The 19,755-nt window shown below is 41.6% G+C and overlaps 2 protein-coding genes across 4 annotated transcripts in view; both read right to left on the bottom strand.

Moving 5' to 3' along the window:
* Window positions 1-23: 23 nt before the first annotated feature.
* Window positions 24-10,287, bottom strand: nod1 (nucleotide-binding oligomerization domain containing 1). 2 transcript variants are annotated; one of them, XM_056379966.1, is made up of 12 exons: window positions 10,230-10,287; window positions 9,086-9,261; window positions 8,824-8,998; window positions 6,079-7,891; window positions 5,908-5,991; window positions 4,581-4,664; window positions 4,402-4,485; window positions 3,929-4,012; window positions 3,757-3,840; window positions 3,587-3,670; window positions 2,482-2,565; window positions 24-1,635 (listed from the first exon to the last, which is right to left on the bottom strand). In XM_056379966.1, exons 2-12 carry the CDS (start codon window positions 9,254-9,256, stop codon window positions 1,563-1,565), a joined length of 2,820 nt encoding a protein of 939 aa, XP_056235941.1. In that variant the 5' UTR covers window positions 9,257-9,261; window positions 10,230-10,287; the 3' UTR covers window positions 24-1,562. The 2 variants fall into 2 exon arrangements, with proteins under 2 accessions (XP_056235941.1, XP_056235942.1); XM_056379967.1 differs by lacking the exons at window positions 24-1,635; window positions 2,482-2,565; window positions 3,587-3,670; window positions 3,757-3,840 and having other exon boundaries at window positions 3,930-4,028.
* Window positions 10,288-12,181: 1,894 nt separating this feature from the next.
* Window positions 12,182-19,755, bottom strand: part of enpp2 (ectonucleotide pyrophosphatase/phosphodiesterase 2) — a 30,725-nt gene continuing 23,151 nt past the window's right edge. The window contains exons 19-25 of one of the 2 annotated variants that reach the window (XM_056379968.1): window positions 18,069-18,204; window positions 17,703-17,842; window positions 16,475-16,610; window positions 14,949-15,026; window positions 14,532-14,664; window positions 14,152-14,305; window positions 12,182-13,169 (exon numbers count right to left, since the gene is read on the bottom strand). In XM_056379968.1, the coding sequence (XP_056235943.1) occupies window positions 12,999-13,169; window positions 14,152-14,305; window positions 14,532-14,664; window positions 14,949-15,026; window positions 16,475-16,610; window positions 17,703-17,842; window positions 18,069-18,204 (948 nt within the window). In that variant the 3' untranslated portion in view covers window positions 12,182-12,998. The remainder of the gene's footprint in view (window positions 13,170-14,151; window positions 14,306-14,531; window positions 14,665-14,948; window positions 15,027-16,474; window positions 16,611-17,702; window positions 17,843-18,068; window positions 18,205-19,755) is intronic. The other variant, XM_056379970.1, reaches the window with a different exon arrangement.

Raw genomic sequence — 19,755 nt, 5'->3', positions numbered from 1 at the left:
TCACACAGGAATTTTACTTGTACAGGCTTGTTTCTTCAGACTCCTACAGCTGTGGTCAATCATTGACAGTGACTGTGGTGATGAGCCAGTTACTCACACATGTATATATTCACCAGACATGCACACCAGGCAAGGAGGGTGTAAGGAAAGATGCTATCACATTACATTATGGAAATTTTGGGATCTAGTATTTTTGGAGCTTGACCCACACTTGGGTCTCAGCCTCTGCTGCTTTGATTCTATGTTTTTCTAAAGCTCCATATTTTCTTCTTCTCCTGTGTCCATCTCAATGTTTTACATCCTCTCTCAGGCTTCTCTCTGGAGCTCTAGTAACAACAGGTCAGTCAGTCACTAAAATATAGCAGGTGTCAGTTAAAGACTCAGAGAAACCAAATCCTGCAAGGTTGGATGGTGGGTCTCGGTGGGAGGGGCTTGATGACTGCTTTGTGTGACATCACAAAGTCCTGACGGCTGGTTTTAAGGCTCAGTTTCTGAATACAGGCTGTGTGCATTTCTCTGTGGACTGAGGCTTTGATACTTTCACAGTATTAATATAGAACCTAGACCTGATCTATAATCACATTACACATGGACAGAGACCTTTATACTGTATGGAGCTTTTAATTGCTTCTTTAACAAGGAGGGCACTCAGAGCACAGCCCTCTGCCGACACTGATGTCAAACACCATACACCAAACTTCATTGTAGGGCTGAACAATTAATTGAAATATTATTGAAATCACAATGTGGCTACATGCAATATCCAAATCACAGGAGCTGCAATTATTTTGATAAAAGTAAAATGTGTCACAACAACATACCGTAAGTGAAGCACTGTGGTGCTACAGAGATGACCTGGTCTACAAAGCATATTCTCCAGAAGGAGCATGTTTGTTTTGTACAGGATGAAATGAATGCAAAATGACCAATCCAACTGAAATCATGATTTATATTGCAATTGTCATATCTGCCAAAATGATTGCAATATTTTTTTGGACATCATTCAGTCCTTAATTATAGTTAACAATCATCCATATATATATATATATATATATATATATATATTGAGTTTCCTCAGTTACCACTTTGGTATCTGTGTATCTATCACACGAACATTATAATCATGTTGTCATCTTGACTGAAGCTCCACCAGCCAGCAACACCAACAGTCAAAATATAAATAACATGAAGTGTACAGTGTATTCATACACAACAAAATATGTACTTAAAATCTATACAAAGGTTCATGAAGCAGGAAGTTGTCTGTTCATGTTTATCAGAGCTTCCACTTCCCTTTTCTGTAACTTCCAAACATTTTGTGAAAACTTCAGGTAAACATCCTCAGATAGAAACATGTTCAGTTTCACTTATTAGCAGGTGATGAACGTATAATATTTACATTAAAGCAATTAGTGTGAATTTGTGCTGCAGCAGACAAACAGTCGCAGCCAGGTGAAAGCATAAAGTATAACCAAACCTGATCACTTACAGTGAACACACACACACACACACACACACACATCTTTACTCCCGTACAGACATAAGTCGGCATGTGCCAGCCGTCAGTGGAACCGCAGCCGTTTCTCTGCCACAAACTGTTTCTCTTCCTCTGCACAGAGCTGGTTTCCTTTCACACTGTAGGAACAAGAAACATCAGACTGTCGTCCAAACTCACACTCATCAACACATGGACTTTACCTTTAACTATTTATGTTGATTCAAACTATCTTTCAGGACACGTTCACATTTTAGTATTATACATATATACAGTATATATATCTTTTCTGAATTGGTTTGTGTTTTGTCTGTTTGCATGTGTTGTCTTCAGATGCAGTGAGATGACCTCTCAGGGCCACCGTAGTCAAGGGGTGAATGTGGATACCCAGACAACGGCTGGTCTACACTGATGGAATAAAGAAGCAGGCTAATTGTCTTTGAGTGGCCACCAGTCCAGCCAATAGTAGAGGACTTTTTCAGGTGTTTGTTTGACTTATCATCACCTTTAAGTTGCTATAGTGAACTTAATAAACAGCTGCTTATTTACGCTCCTAGCTACGTAACAACTGATTGCTGGTCATGTTTGTTTCCACCTGATGATCTTAGTCAAGCACTTCTCTCTTTCAGCTCTGCGTCTGGTCTCCACTAGGGTCGCGCCGATGGACGATGATGTCGATAATGGACGATGATTAGAACTATTGCCGATTGCTCATGCCTTTGCAGATGTCAAGACGATATGTAACTTGTTTTCTCATTAATGTCGTAACTTATTATTTCTAGTGTTAAATGGATATTGAATTTAATTAGCCTGCCACAGTTTCACGTATATAACCGCATATAACTGACGCTTTGTAACATGCAGGCGCACAAACTCCAATCAGGTGATGATCACTGTAACATGTGAGACTCTGACTGACTCTGTGAAAACAGCTGGTTCAAAGCATGTGGACCTTAACGTCTCTGAGCAGTGTGACTGTTCCTCACCAGATCTCTTTGAGTATTGTGTTGTGAGTCAGCGCCTCAGCCAGGTGTTTGATCCCGTGCACAGTGAACTGGTTGCTGATTAACCTGTTGACAAATAAATGAGGCAGGTGAGTTTTACTGACAATCAGACTCTGACCTGAGGCCTGTTCCACGAAGCAGGTTCAACATACGTCGGACGTTTTCTCTTTTCTGGCTTCACTGAGACTAACGCACAATCATGCTGTGCGGTCACATGACGGTGGTTCAAAGTCAGTAAGCCGACCCAGGTTTTCCTGAGCGTTCACATAGAAGGGGCGGGGTTTGCAGCATATGACCAATCACAAACAAGACACGTCTACAGGCAGTAGAGCAGCATGTTGTACAAACTATGATATCAGACAAATATGAAGAAGTTCAACTCATGATCCAGCAACAGCTGCAGCTGCCACATGCAGGAAGAACATCTGGCAAAAAATCATAAAGCTGCCCATCATTAGGGCATAATTACATTTCTGTATTCCATTAAATGAATAAGTAGATATCTTCTTTTGGTCTGTATGACAGTTTTAGTCTAATTCTTTCAACTGCAGCCCTGGTGGTGTCAAACCAACTTGGGAGCAAATAAAAAATAAAAATAAAAATATAATTCAAGCCGAATAGACTTAACTGTCACATCCCATAAGTACATCAAGTACAAGGCTTCAGGGCCTCAGTTGTAGGATGATATCATACAAAAACACAATGAAATGACTGACATTGTTGCTGCCAACAGGGAAAAAAAAGAAATAAAGAAGACAAAAGGGGCCCCCATACACAGAGGTTCACCTGCTGGGGAAGGGCCCTCTGCAATAATGAGGGTCACTATAAAAAATCATCAGGGGAAATCAAAGTGGTCTGTTGGTCCCTGAACACTCCCTCCTATTATCCATGCATGAAGATGATGCTGATCCATTTTCCAAGGGAACTGATTGGTTAGTAGGCACAGTGCAGCCGCACTAACCACACATCCTGCTTCGTAGCACAGGCCTCTGGGTATTCAGCAGCATCACAGCTCTGGTCCACGGTGACATCATGTGTATGTGTGTGTGTGTGTGTGTGTGTGTGTGTGTGTGTGTGTTTCCCATACCAGAGGTGAGTTAAACCCGAGTTCGCTTTCACCAACTCAGCCAAGTGTGGAGCTGCATCGTCGGTCAGCTCGTTCTGCACCAACCTACAACACAGACATGAACCTCTGTAAACACGGAGTCCTTCATTTACAGCAGCAGAGTCATTCAGCTCAGTCAGTGATCTGCTCACCAGAATATCCTGAGGACGCTGTTCTCTGTCAGAGCTTCTGTCAGGACCTTCCCGCCTTTTGATGTGATGCCATTCGCTGAGAGACTACAACACAGAAATGACTCGGTGTAAACGATGAGTTTAAATCAGTAGGTTTTTAATGTCTTTGTGGGTGCTGTGCCTGTCCTCTCACCTGAGGTTGGTCAGACTCGGGTGGTGCCTCAAAGCTTCTGCGAACGCTTCTGCTCCTTCATCACCGATGCTGTTCCCCCACATCCTGAAAACAAGATCATCTAAACCTTCAGCTGCAGCAGTCAGCACATAAACACAAAGAGTTAACAAGTCCACTTTACTATCTTTAATTTCATCTGTGGCTTTTGGTTCTGGCTGGCAGTCTGTCCAGTTTGGGTTCAATCAATCCCTTCTGAATTTTGTGTCACTATTTTGTGTCACCTCAGGGATGCTAATAACACTAATGTTTAGTAAAGCCTCTCCAGATGTTTCTGTTGTACATGTCGCAGCTGGATAAGAATATGCTGTAATGACCAGGAATTTCTGGTTGGCCAGGACAGGCGCCCCTCTCTCTGGCCGTGATCCCTGAAGACAATGTTATGCCCTACGGCCACCAAGGCCTTTGTGCCCACGCAGTCATTGCAGAAGTCTCACCCCACATCAAATATAGAAGAGCTCTTCTGAATGGCGCTGGCCAGATTCTTCCCACCAACGCTTGTGATCTTGTTTTTACCGATCCTGAGGACAGATATAAGACCATGACATGTTCATTTCATAATTATTGTAAGAAGTATTATAAGATCATTTCTTTTTCTTGTTGGTTAGAAACATACTTGACAACTCGCAGCTTTGGGCATTCCTCAATTATCTGAGCAACCAGCTTGGCTCCAACATCTGTGATGTGATTGTTGTAAAGTCTGAGGACAGAAATAAAGATTCAGTTTCACTCTCAGAAAAACATAAAACAGGGTTTTCCTTTATGGAGTCACAAGAAAAGTCCAGTTACCCTGAATTACTGAGAACCACTTCATACTTCAGGTAGTATTAACACTTGTTTTTGGGGCAGCTTTGAATAAAACACATCACATGATACTGGTGATGGTGATATTTGTCTTTTTTTCTGCCCTGCAGTTTCTGCTAAATGTTCAGCTGCTAAAGACACAGGGCTCAAAAACCCCCAACTACTTGCTCCACCTCTCATTCATTTACAGTATACTCAAAATCATGTGACTAAAAACTACAAATGAATAAATAAAAATGACATAAAGCAGCAGAGTAAAAACATTAGTTTCCACTCCTGACAGCAGTTATCTACACTACAGTGTGTATTAGTGACAATATGATCCCCTTGCCTCTATCAGTAACATTTAACAGCTGTGCCACGTCTTTATTATGATGCTATTGTCACAAAGTTTGAGGTTCAGTGAACTAGTCATGATTAGTAAAACTCAGCCTGTGAAAACAAGGTCATTGTTGACAAGGTCAAACATGTCATTATCCAGATAACGTGTAAATGAGGCTTAAATGTCAGGATATCTGAGCCTTGACCGTTTTAATGTGTTTCTCAACAAAAGGAAGTGCAATACTAAATTGCTGTCCATATGTTGCTGCTGCTGGGAAGGTCCAAATCTTTTCCTTCCACAACAAAATACTATGTAACACTACAGTTTTATATATTATATACAGTGTGTTCAGAAACCCCATTTCCTCTGTGAATGTCCATCCAAAGCCTTGACTTCAACCTCATCTAACATCTCTGGAGCCCTGAAAATGTCTGTCCACTGACAGTCCCAATCCAACCTGACAGAGCCTGAGGGGATCTGCAGCGAAGAGCGGTGTGCAAACCTCTGGTGACGTCATACCCAAGAGGACTCAAGGCTGTAGTCGCTGCCGAAGGTCAACACTGAAAACACTTGTTGTCGGTGGTTACACTAACTCCAAGTCAGCTGAGGCTCAGCTGTTGTTGTCTCCAGCTACACTTTCATAAGGCTGCATTAATGTAGAATGGCAAACCAACACCTACATCATTGGTGTCTGGTTAAACTGTCTGGTTACTAAAAAATTAATCCACAACTTTCAACTATTCAGAATACAGAATTTTCCCTTTCCACTGTATAATCAGTTTTCAAGCACACAGGAACAATTCATATGTTTACTCACCCCAACACCTCCACAACTTTGTGCTTACACAGCTCCTCTGCAAGAACCTCGATGCTGCTGTCTGACAGGTGATTGACGCACAACCTGAAGACAAGCAGTTCAACCACATTATAGAATCAATCCAAATGTCCCTCATCAGAAGGTCGGTAAAAACATGTTTACACCTCTTACCTCACCACTGTCATCTTACAGAATGAAGGCTTCAGCTGTTTCACCCCATAGTCACTGATGTTGTTGTTATCCATGTCGAGCCCCAGGAGTTTCTGACGGTGTTGCAGCACAAAGTTTAGGGCGGTGCAGTCGCCCGAGTAAACGTTACAGTAACCCAGCTTGATGAAGCTCGCTGTGATGCCTTTGGCCGTCATTTGAGCTATGTCTTTGCTGCCTGTCTCAAAGATGCACCTCAGCATCCACAGGAAGTTGGGCAAAACATGGACCTTCTTGCCTTCGTCGCCATTATAGTGGGGTAAGCCGTGGAGGTGGGACTTCACACTAGTGGACAGGTAAGATTTTAGCAAGGCTCGTTTCTTCTTTAGTACCACAGGAGACACCAGGTGCTCCATCAGGCCAGTGTGAGCCTTGGAGAGGAGTCCACACAAGAAGAGGTTAGTGAACTGAAGGTGCTCATTGGTTGCAAACAGTTTCTTTTCGCTGGGCTTTGAATTGTCACTGATACAGATGTCAAAGAGCAGACAAGACGGTTTCCTCTTCCTGCTGCACTCTGTGAAGAACTTGAGGATGGAGTTGGCAGCACCCTCTTCATCCAACACGAGAGCAAACGCCGCCAAGAAAGACTGCAGGGTGATGTGGAGGAACTCAAAGTTTGCAGGGCCTCCACTGGCGTCGTACTCACTGGCGGGTCTGAGGAAGCCCAGGGGTAGGTCCTCCTCGCTCAGACCACACGCTGTGACCTCCTCTTGGTTACAAATGAAGCTCCCTCTGTCCATCCCCTGAAGCGCCAGCTTTGCAAATGCAACGAGCGGTTTCAGTCCTGCTTTGAATGTTTCTGAGGCGCAGCGGGTGCTCTTCTTCAGCAGAGACGGAGCCGGCAAGGCCGAGCGGCTGAGGAACACCTCCGACAGCAGGAGGAAGATGCCGGTGAGCGTGATGCAGGTGTCGGGCAGATGAAAACTATCGTGCATGGTGTGCAGATGCCTGAAGCTCTTGAATACAATCCAGCAGAAGAGCGGGGTGCAGCACAGTCCGCAGAGGTGGGGGCTGGCATCCAGCTGAACTGACACCAGCTGCCGGTGTTCCTGCTCCTTAAAGTGCAGATCGATGTAGGTCTTCAGGTGAGTTGGGGAGAACCCTCGCAGAACCGCCTTCTTCCTGATCACCCTGCTCTGGATCTCAATCCCTGTCCGGGCCGTCAGCACCTTCTGGGAGCTCTTGAGAAGTTTCCCGCAGAGCAAGCTGACCAGCAGCTGGAGGGGATGCGCCTTGGCTTCTGGTGAGACCACTTCAGGGACATTCATCAGATCTATATCCTCTTGAATCTCGTCGTAGCCATCAAATGTAAAAAGAACCTTCTCTGGGAAGCGCAGGATGTAATCGTACACTTCATCATCTGGATCGTGATCTGGGTGACAGTTGTATTTGAACAGAAGGTCTCTGAGGGAGATCTGCTCCGTCTCCTTGAAGATGCTGAACATCCTGCAGCGGAACTTAAAGAAGAAGATGGCATCCGTCTGCAGCTCCTTCTTGGACCAGAGGTTCTGCAGCTTCTGCAGGAGAATGGATTTTCCTATGCCGGCATCCCCCATCAGATAGATGATTTCCCCTTGAGGATTGAAGACGGCGTGGTCCCCAAGAAGCTGGTCCAGGCTCTCCACAAAGCCCAGGCTTTCATTGCACTCGTTCAACAGTTCCATCACAGTGTCCGTGTAGAGGTCCTCTAGACGGGTCTCCTCTCGCTGGCCGTACGACATGATGAAGCAGGTGTCCTGGCTCATTTCATGCCTCAACTTCTCACAATACCTGCTGACTTAGAAGACATAAGGAAGCCATTAATGGTATCAGTAGAACCCAGCAAGGAGAGCAAAAATGTTTCTGATAAAAGAAGTAAAATAATTAGAAATGTAATGAGGCCACACAAGGTTTGAAACCTAATCCTAACTTGTTATATATAATATATATATATGCTGTTTGGTGAACACACTGTTATGCACAAGGTGAACAGAGCAGCTGTTCACAGCTGGAAATAATTCAACAAAACTGCACTGTAAAATTATAATTTGATAAATCTGCAGGCAACTGTGGAAAGTAACTAAGTACATTTAATCGACTTTTTCTACTATGTTTTAGATTCTTCATATTGTATTGTACTTTTTACACTACATTCACAACATCTATCTGGCAGCTATTGCTTACATGTTCGGAGGATGTCCAAAATTATAATATAATAATATCTTGATACAGTCCAGCCCCAATATTGGGATTTTTTGATAATATAAATACATATAATATAATTCGTACTCAGTGGAGACTGCGCAAACATGAAAAAATTATATGGATATCAGCCTAATTGCTACATTATACATATATACAGTATCTAGATCTATATACTGTTACGTTATACACAAATGTTAAATATTTAAATAACCTTCATCCCCACCAGTTTCAACAAAATGCTGCTTAAACATTAAATCAAATACTATGATAAACATTATAATATATTATTGTTGGACTTCTACTTGTAATATTTTACATTTGTATCCCAATTCTAGTCTTATTATCGAGCTTCATTCTAAATAGGTGGTCAGAATAATAGAACAGTTCAATATGAAGCAGTAGAGTAGCTCTGGCTCCACCCTTCATACCTATGTAAAACCTGGGCGTCAGATATATGGGCTCTTTTTTGTGAGCCTAAAAAAGAACATCTTGGCACAGGGCAGCATTAATGACTGTGATACTCACTGGGATCTGTGTTGACCACCTCCATCACCGTGATGGCGCCGCTCGGGTTGAAGTTGATCTCTTTCAGCCACGGCTGGAGGTCTATGTACGCATCACATACTTTATATATGATGAACATAAAGTACTGACAGGCCTGCTCCCCTTTGCACTGGACGAGCTCCAAGATTTTTCGCACCTAGGAAATAATCACAGGAAAGAAAGTCACAAACACACAGTCACCTACAGGATAAGCCTTTGTAAACAGATATGTAGTTTTTCCTACCCGATCTGTCCTGGTGACGGTTTGCTGTACAATCTCAGCATCCTCCTCACAGAGGAAGCCACAGGCCAGCAGGTTGTCCAGGATGCACTGAGTGCTCCTCAGCCTGGACACCAGCAGCTCTCTGTGGTAGGTGAGGACATTCAGGCTGGTGGCTTCTCCTGTCTGATCCATGTTTACTGCAGAACAGTCACAACAGATGTCAAGACACTCTACTGAGAGCTCTTGAAGTCTAAAATCCTTGCATAAATGCAGCTAATGAGTCAGTTACAGTGAGACCAGTCAGACCATCGATTAAAGATATGTCTCTATACATGATATCACAGTATATTGCAACTGGACATGATACCCAACGATAACTGTAAAGATCTGTTCATCTGTTTTAATGAGTCCAGGGGGCCGGCTTCACAAAGATAGACTTTGGCTGTGTCTTACAAAATTCATCGGTTGCACAAAGCAGTTTAGTTCTTGACAATCTTAAAACAGACTGCGGTACAATGAATTCTGGGTAAATTAAGAAAATGACTTTCTTCAATATATAAATATATATATATATATATATATTTTTTTTTTTTTTTTTTTTTTTTAACGCCACTCTTTGGAAGAATTCAAGTTACAAGGACGTTTTACTTGGCAAATTCAGAGTAGAGATTATCTACTGGATTATCTATGAGCAAAATGCAGACTGGACCAACACTACAGACCAGTCTGAAACATCTTTGTGAAACCGGCCCCTGCTTGTTAAATGTCTAAATCCTCTTCAGATGTGATACTGGTTAAACCATTAGCAGCATGAATGACCTTAACTGTTTCCTGAATCCTTAGTTTATTAATGACTCCTCAGTGAAGAACCGGTCACTAACCGGTAATAATTAGACACCAACTCAAAACTAATGAGTTCATTTCGCTTTAAATTTGAACACCTGTGCATATCGGCTAACGGTTACAAGTTTTGAAAAAAATAAACACTGTATCAGCTGTTTGGTTGCTATGATATCTAGCACAGTAAAAACTCACTGTACAGTTCTCATGTAAAACCATAATGCTAGAACATTAATCCTACCACTGTTGCGTCGGCAACAAAGCAAACTGTAAAAAAATAAATTCAAAATGAACTAAAAGGTTTGAAAGTCTGAAGCCCATTTACCTTCTGTTCACAACATCCGCTGTGCACTTCACAGAAATCCCTCCTCCGCAGCTCCCTGTTGTAGGAAGTGAAAGTATTTAGAAGCAACGCGTCAAATTCTCTCCACTATTTCACAACCCCGCGGTGCGTTCAAGCACCCACGGAAATGTGTTATATTCAAACAATACTCTACTCCTAACTATATCGAAAAGTAACAGTATGGATCTGAGACCACAACAGTGAAGTCAGCTAAAGCTAAAGGAAACAAGTTAAATATACTGAGCTGGCATCATAAATTGTCATAAAATTTTCATTTTTGTTTTATTTAAGTATTTAATTGTACATATCATATTATTTATCTTTTTTTAATTATTTGGCATTGTCATTTTGCAGTTTTTCTTTCTGCTGTGCTGCTGTAATACTGCAAATGTCTCCACTGCAGGAATAATAAAGTAATATCTTAAAAGGGTGTAAGCACAGATTGAAACCCATTTCCACATTCACAAAACTTTTATTTTATTTGTGAAAAAGCAAAAACAACTGATTTCACTGTATTTTCTTTCCATCCAGTCAAAAAACTGCCAGGTCTACCTCAAAGGTCATATACTATAAAGGTAGATGTCCATGTGTAGTTTGATTATAAAGCAGGTCTAGGTTCTATATTAATACTGTGAAAGTATTACAGCGCTCAGTCCACAGAGAAATGCACACAGCCTGGATTCAGACACTGAGCCTTAAAACCAGCTGTCAGGACTTCTGTGACTGTGAGTCAGATGTCAGTTATACAAATGGATCAACACTTCAAATAAAACACAGGAGAGGAAAATATGGAGCTTTTAAAACTCATTCATACTACTGTCATTTACACTACTTGATTCTAACGGCCAAAAGAACTACGATAGAATCACGATGTATAGAAAATTTTGAAAAAAAAATGCAATGAATGAATGTAAAATTCACCTTCATCTGGCAAATTAATTAGACTCAAACATGAGTGTAGGGAGGTGGAGAGGGAGTCTATAAAGGATCAGTAACTCAATAATCGAAACATTGTTTAAACACAAACGATGCTTCTTTCCTACTGTAGTAATGTCGACAATGGGCTTAAACCTTATTTTCATCTGAGATGGAGAAATAACATTTGAATTGGTCTCTATGTGCAGCATGCTGTGAGTGTGCAGGCACTATCTACCAAGTGCAACACTGAAAAAAGATGAGACAAATCTATTCAATAACTTCACACTTATACATTTACACAAAATGATTTCACACATCTCCTGTTGTTCATCCTACAGCACTTAGTTTGGGTCAGGGTTATGTTCAAGTTATTGAACCTTATGAATCCTGATCCTCAAAGTTAGGAAAAAGTCAATTTTTCCAGGGCCACATTTGCAAATATTTTTTTTAGTTTGCATCTGTATACAGGCTTGGCACATCTGATCTCTGATTAACAAGATCATTAAAATGAGAAAACAAGCTTTGTTATCTCAAAATAACAGGATAATTACCTTGTTATCTCAGGATAACAAAAAAATGATTTTCTCCTGATATCTCATGATCTCAGGATAATGAGCTCTGGTATCTTGAGATAATGGGACAAAGAAATATTTACAAGCATAAATCCATGGACCCAACCTGCCTTGTGCCAGTCCAGGCTGGTGATGGTGGTGTAGTGGTGTGGGAAATGATTTCTTGACTGACTTTGGACCTTAATACCAATCAATTATGGTCTGAATGTCACAGTCGATCTGAGTATTGTTGATGACCATGTTCACCCCTTCATAGCCACAGTTTACGTTCTTCTAACGGCTACTTCCAGCAGGATAATGACCCATTCTTGTGATGCATCATGTCAACATGGAGCAGAGTTTCAACATCAGGTGGAACCATAACAGGAAGAACTGAGGCTGTTTGAGAGCAAAAGGAGGAACCACCCAGTGTCAGTGTGGTAACTGAATCTGCACCACATCTGATTTAGTAAAAACACAAGTTTATTGTGATGAAATTTACATACAGCATAAATAGGTCAGTCCTCACAGGTGGTTAATGTTTTAGGGAAAAAACACAATACTAGATCATCATCATTGACATTATTGTTATTGTGCACAGAACAAAAAGTCAACAACACAACACACACAACAGTCAAACAAACAGAAAATAAACACACACACACACACGCACGCACACACACACACACACACACACACACACACACACACACACACACAGAGAAACACATTGCATTATTGTTCAATGTCAAAAAAATGAAGGTAACTTCCTCTTAATCACTGGGTTGGTATCATATGAAAATATGTGCTTGTTGCACCAGTTCAATAATCCTGCTTTAATAGCGATGTGACAGTTTTGTCTGGAACTGATTCTGATTCTTTGTAGTGCAATTCAATATTTTTACATCATTAAAATGTGCCAGATTTTTCTAACACATGACATATTCTGCTCTAGAAAATAATTCGATTTTTTTTCATTTCAGTTTGATGTCACTTCTCTGAAATGTGATTGTAGTTTAATGGAATTTGAGCCAAACAGGAAACAATAATAAACTAAAGTGAGCAGCACCTCAGCTTGTAGCTCAGTAGTGTTAAAGCTGCATCTTAACAACCGGATGAAATGAATGAGTTGAAACCAAATGCCACAGCATGGACATTGCAGGACGTAGCATCTGGTGAGAGCTGAAGCTAGTGTAGGTCAGTGTAACAGAGATGATCACACCTCCTCTTATACCACATACGTTCCACCACGGCTGAAAAACATCAGTAACACAGACGGAGATCAGATCTCGCTCTCGTACGTGTGCATGTAGGTTTTGAGCGAGAGGATCTCAGCGTAGCTCCGGGTGGTTCTGCGGTACAGGTCCAGGCCTGTCAGGATCTCCACGTCCCTGACCCGAGCCGTGTGCATCTTCATCAGGTCCTCCACCCAGCGGGACTCCTCCTCTGAGCTCTGCATGCAGGCGGTGAGGAGGAAACACGAGCATGAGCGGTGTCAGCTGTGCAGCATGTACAGTAGCTACTTATAACACATCACACGGTAAATATAATCACCGACTACAGAGCAATTAGAAGTGAATTAGAGGTGAATTAATCTGATCCTTATTGCAGCAGCTGATCCTGAACCAAGTGGTCTTGGTGGCCGAGGAACTGTAGCACCTCTCAGAGGGCAGAGGTTCACAGATAATGAGTCGGGGTGGGCGATACCACAAAATCTCTTTTCAATCCGATAATACGTAATATAGCCTGAATTTAAATGGCATGCGCTCTGTCAGGTGAACCCCCCAGGCGCTACGTTGTTACTTTCATGTGTCGGACTGGTGCGCTGTGCGTTGCTTCATGTTTGAGTGCGTGTGACATGACGACAGCATGTACGCAAAGAGTGGCATGAACCTATTCATGCTGACAACATTGGAACATTGTTTGCACAGACAGTTCTACTCTGAAATGAGTCAAACGTATAAGAGAGAAAACCAAACTGGTATCGACCCTAGGTGGTCAGGTGTGATTTTACCTGCCCTTTTGATTATGTGTTTGTTGTACAGTGAGTCAGCTGGCGGGAGGAGGAAGTACGTGATTTCGGCAGATCTTTCAGAGCTGCTGAACCAAAATGTTATACTGTAGAGAGAGTGACAGCTGTATAAAACTGTAGCAGTCCTTGTTACACTTTGAATTTCTTTAAGCCCCATATTTCCCTGCTGTGTTTTATCTGTAGTGTTGATCTATAAGAAGATATATATATATTTATTTCATCTCAGTGTAGTTTTACATCTCCTCTCTCAGGCTTCTCTCTGGAGCTCTAATAAGAACAGGTCGGTGAGCCAATCAGAAGAGAGGAGGCTCTGAGCCTCTGGAGGGGTGTTATCAGCTGTGCGATATACTGATCCTCAGATCTGGAAATGTGACGATGCGTTTAGAGACGAGATGCTACTTACGTTGCAGGTCTCGTCATTGTTGGGTCTGTGCGGCAGGATGAAGGCGGCGCTGGTGAGCGGGCCGCTGCACGAGTCTGCAGCCTGTGTGAAGTCTAAACAGCTGGTCAGGACCACAAAGTAGTGCGTGGGGATAGGTATCGTCCCACTTATAAACCTGCAATAAAGACCAAACAGTGTCCAGCTCAACTTTTATTTCTAACAGAACAAACTTTTCTGAAATAATTTTTTTTTCTCAAGAAAAACTGGATTTAATTTAAACTTGATCAGGAGGAAGTTAGTCATACTGTCAGTTCCAAATGATTTTGGACTGAATTCTGCACCGAAACGTTTGTAGCTGCAGTGAAGCTGAATTAAAAGTCAAGTATAACAAATGTTCTCACTCTTTAATCTTCTCTGCTGAGTCTCTGACTCCATCATAGTTGTAGTCAAACACGGGTCCAATGAGCACGTTCACTCCGTTTCTCTCTGTCGCAAATTTCTTCAGCAGAGCTCTCTGGAAGTAACTCCACACTCCTGAGAGGGAAGGGCGGGGGAGTGGTTGAAGAGAGACAGAGAGAGCGGGGAGAGAGCGAGGGGGAGGGGAGAGAGCGAGGGGGAGGGGAGAGACAAACAGAGATAGAGAGAGGAATGGAAGAGAGACAGAGAGAAAGATGGAGGAAACAGCAGGCGATGGAGGAGAAAGAGAAGCAGTGAGTACAGGACTGAATCTATGAGTATTGATTAATATTGATCAGAGAAACAGGGAAAGGTCCGATCAGGATTCCTCTCCCACAGTTCAGCTGTGAACACTGACTCACTCTTGAACGCAGGAAACATGGGAACAGTGTTGGTGATCAGGACAGCGTCGTATTTCTTATCTGTGGTTGAAGATAATTCTGTCGAGAGAGAAGAAAGAAAACTACATCAGGTACTACACCTGATGGTGGCAGATCGGTGATGAAGGTGTTGAGTCAAAAGTTACAATTTATTATGTAAGTAAATAAATCCAAGACTTGGGTTGGGGCAGCAACCATGTATTATTTCTATATCAATTAATACTTTTTATGAATTATTTTTAATCAATTAAGACTTTTTTTTCTCAGTGCACTGATTCCTCCTTTATTATAAACATGTAAGAGTTCAGACTTGTCAGAACTGAAAGTATTGTCTTCATTTGTCTTGATCAACATTTCAACATCACAGATATTCAGGTTCAAATGAAAATGAATGGGCTACTAAATATTTTCTACATCTGTCTGTACAGCAGCTTCAGGAAGTCTTAAGACTCCTCCACTTTATTGTTTTGTAGATTTAACTGTAAATGGATCAAATTGACATTTTTGTCCCTCAGTAAAAAATGTGTTTAGAAATTTTTGCAAATGTATTAAAAAACAAAAACTTAAAATTGTCTGTCTATGAACTGGCATGTTACATTTATTCACATATCTTATCAAAGACCTCAAACTGACCTCCAAAGTAAATCAGATGAATAAGATCATTTAACAAGTCATCAAATATCAACATCCAAAAAACACTAGTGCAAATAAACCTCCAGAAACCTGATCAGAAACCAGAGAAGAAGAAGCTCCTCAGTCAGTGATCAGTGTTGTTGTCCGTTCATCAAAGTTAAAATAGATCATTCACTACGCTTCATTTTCCAATCAAACATGGGCTAAAAAAAAATGGGCTTGTAGTTGAAGCCCACAGCTTAACTCACTGTATCCATGGCAACATAGTTCCTGTTAGTTTCTATCTGTTCTGTTATCAGAAGAGTTTCTATCACTGCTTGTCGCCTACAGCCGATCTGATGTAAACAAACTCCTTTGACTGACAACTGACTAATAATGATTTAGTGTTGAAGGGGGGGTGGAGGGGTGGAGGAGTGGGGACTATGAACTATGCAGAGAGTTGCTGAGATGCTTATCCTTCCCGACTTCTGAAGATCTCTGTCCCACCACAGTTAGATCACAGAGGTCTACAGAGAGTTCACTGGACCTCATGTCTTTGTCCTGACCTGCAGGTGAATTGTGGGACCTGACACACACAGGTGTGAGTCTTTCTAAATTCAGTTCACTACAGGTGGACTCAGTCAAGTTCTAGACTCATCTAAAGCATCATTCAAGCAAACAGGAAGCAGCTGACCACAGTTTAGAGCCACAGGAAATGGTCTGAAGACTTTTGTAAATAAGAGATTTTAGTTTTTTAACACATTTGAAAAAGTTGTGTTTTCACTGTAATTATGGATTATTTAGTGTAGATTAATGTGCAAAAATGTATTGAATTATCTGAATACGTCCTGTGTACTTCCTGTATTCTGTGTCTAAAGCTGAGCTGCTGAACTCACGTGGCGGGTACAGGAAGGCGTAGCCGATCTGTTTGTCAGCTCTGTAGTTGGTGCAGGACTGGCTGTAGGCCGGAGGGACTCTGCTATCAGGTCTCACACAGTTGGACAGGGCTTCAGGCAGAGGAGACATTTCTACCTGGAGGACCACACACACACACACACACACACACACACACACACACACACACACACAGGACTGTTGGTGGTTGTCAGGTGTTCACTGGTTAATAATAATAAAAGGTTTAACTGTACTTCTGTCAGCATGTGGTACCTGAAGCACAGAGTGAAAAATCAATAACTTGCAACTTGATCTGTGATCAGCCAAATCAGTGTTGAAGAGAAATGGTTTCATTTATTTTATGAGAAAAGCAGAAAAAAAAAAACACAACAAATTTATCTAGCTTTTGACTTCACATGTAGTCATGTCTTAAAACATGAAAACCCATAATGTTGCTTTTAATAGTTTTACAACTGACATTCAGACCGTACATGTCGGCAGCTTTGAGCAGGTTAGAACATGTTAGTATTTCATTAAGTAATAGCAAACAGCAAGTGTGGCAGCTGGAGGATTTTGCGTGTCTTCCAAAAAATACTGGGACCCTCTCAAGGTTCGTAGGGGTCCCAGAAAAAAGGGGATTGATTGTCTATAATTCCATCCATAAGTAACACAGTGACAGGATGTATAACAATGTTGGCCCTGGGTTTAAACATTTTCAGTAATAGAACATCTAAAAGCAAAAACTGGTGATCCCATTTGTGTCAGGTTAAGGCTCCTTGATGTGAAAACGTTTGAGAACCACTGCTCCAATGAACTGTTGACCCCCCCCCCCGTCACATTTACACTTACAGCTGTTAGCAGCTGCAAATTTATCTCAGAATTCTGAGATATTTACCTCGTTATTTCAGAAAAACAGAGCGGAATCTTTTTTCTCAAGTGAATGCATTACGCTTCCGACCTAAATCGACCTTTTCATTTCTTTTAAAAACCTTCCCTTCATGAACAAAAGCATGAAATGTTCAACAGGTCATGTTCAGATTTAACTGAGTCATCTCTTAATAACAGAACAAACATGATACTAGATGAATCTGTTTCCTGTTGGTATGAGACTGAGACTCTACAACAGCATCTGGATACTGTGAGGTCCGTCGTTTACTTCATATTTGAAATCCCACAGTAAATACATCTAATCAGCTTTAACCGTGGCAGAGAGCAGCGGGTGCACGGTACCTGTCTGCTGACGGTGTACGCCGTCCACAGGGGCATAGACAGAGCCTCGCTGTAGCCGCTGATGTAGTCACTGTGGTGGAGGACGGAGTATTTGGTACGGAAGAGCACAGCAGGTCGACCGTACGGCAGGTTCCTGCTGTCTGAGGAGGAGGAGGAGCAAAGAAGAGGAAGTGGAACGGCACACATTCACAATGATGCACCTCTACATGAATATGATATTGATGTCTTGATTAACACGCGGCTGTCACAGGATGATTTACTGTACTAGACATCATCATATGTAAGCGACCATTAATATCATGAATGGACTAATTCTCATCAACCTTTCAGATTGTATAAAGGACACGTCATTCATGTGACACTGACCATCAATAGCTTGCCTCAGTCGCTGGTTTAGCTCCTCCACTTTGTTCTGTAAGAGACAGAGCCACAGTGACTCCAGGTTATAGCCTCGTACAAGGGTCACTTTCAAACCTCTCTGGCCCCTACTTTTTACACGCAACTGCAAAAAGATCGGAGATTGAAACAATCTCTTGCCAGAGATCTTCATGGGAATCACAGACACAGTAAAGTGAAACAGTGTGAGGCAGCAGCAGAGCCGGATCCAGTTCTAACCAGTCCAGACAGTTCACATCTCCACAGATACACTGATGATGTCTGGACGGGAGAAGGTTGTCTCATGCGAATGGTTCAGTGAAAAGAGAGATCCGTCTTTTCTTTAGTAAACAAAGTCAAAATTCAGTTTGAAGGTGAGTGAATGGACGTGGAGGCGAACTGACTTCAGCTTTGCAGCAGGAAGCAAAGAGGCAACAAGATGACTTCAGTTCCACAGGAAGCTGAATATCAGACACAACACAGCAGTCAGGTACATTTTCACAGTTCAGGCAGGCACATACAATTCAACAATCACTAATGATGATGATGATGATGCTCATGCAGATGAGTCTTTTTTACAAGTGTGTTGTGTAAAAAGACCAGTTTGACTGCACTGCAAAAGCAAAACAGAAACGTTAATAAAAGCTTTCCCAAAAAAAGATCAGATCTGTAACTGAGATGCTGGATGTACTGTTGAAAGTAATCTCACAGCTGGTCACACACTCAGCTGACCTCGGTATTTCCAGCATCTGAAATCATCAATTCCATTCCATGGAAACTAGATGCTTCTGGGATTACGGCAAACACAGCAAACTCAATGACCCTCATCTGTGCTACAGCTGATTCCTGTCTTCTATATCTGCATCATGAACGTGGGCTTACAATTAATTAGTACTAAAATGTGAGAAGGCATCCAACGTTTTTTTCTATTCTTTTTTTTCTTTGCAAATAAATACTGAAAAAACACTTAAAACAACTTCTGCACTGTGACCTGGAGGGTGATGATGATTTTACATTATCGCCAATCATCAATACCAACGTACAACAGATACAATATCAAGAAACTTTCAACTATCTTCACCACATGAGGAGCAGTTGAATTAGGTTCATTCCTCATTTGAAATAAAGATTTTAGTTTCCAGCTCAACTCTGTCATTTAGATTGTTTTGTTCCTGGACACAAGAACAACATTATCTAAGAAAATTCTCTGACTGATGACAAGTAAGTGAAATAAATATAACTTTTAACAGCCGTAAAAGTGCACAGGTCACATGGGTTATTGCTAAAATAAATTCTCACATCACTTATTTCTGATCTCATGTCAGACAAAGACTCTGTTCTGGTCTGGTCTCTTTGGTCTGAGGAGAGAAATGATTTTTGATGATTCTCATTAAGACTCATCAGGTTAATGAACTCCCTCATATCTATAATACCAAAGTACTACAAAACACCACTGTTGTAATTCGGGTTCTAGAGGGAGAAATGAGCTTTTATCTGTTGTGGTGCAGTAAATGCATCGTTCCTGATGAATGAACAATAAAATAGTCACATGACTTGAGGGATCCAATTAAGTGTTGTTTAATTCTTAACTGATTGTAATTAGAGATGAGGGAGCTGTGACGTTATTCATAACACACAGGAAACAGTTTGACAACAAGCTGACAGACTGTTCATGATC

The sequence above is a fragment of the Seriola aureovittata genome, chromosome 7, assembly GCF_021018895.1.
Source record: "Seriola aureovittata isolate HTS-2021-v1 ecotype China chromosome 7, ASM2101889v1, whole genome shotgun sequence".
Lineage (NCBI taxonomy): Eukaryota > Metazoa > Chordata > Actinopteri > Carangiformes > Carangidae > Seriola > Seriola aureovittata.
The sequence above is the reverse complement of the archived record's forward strand: the minus strand, read 5'-3'. Positions and strand labels throughout refer to the sequence as shown.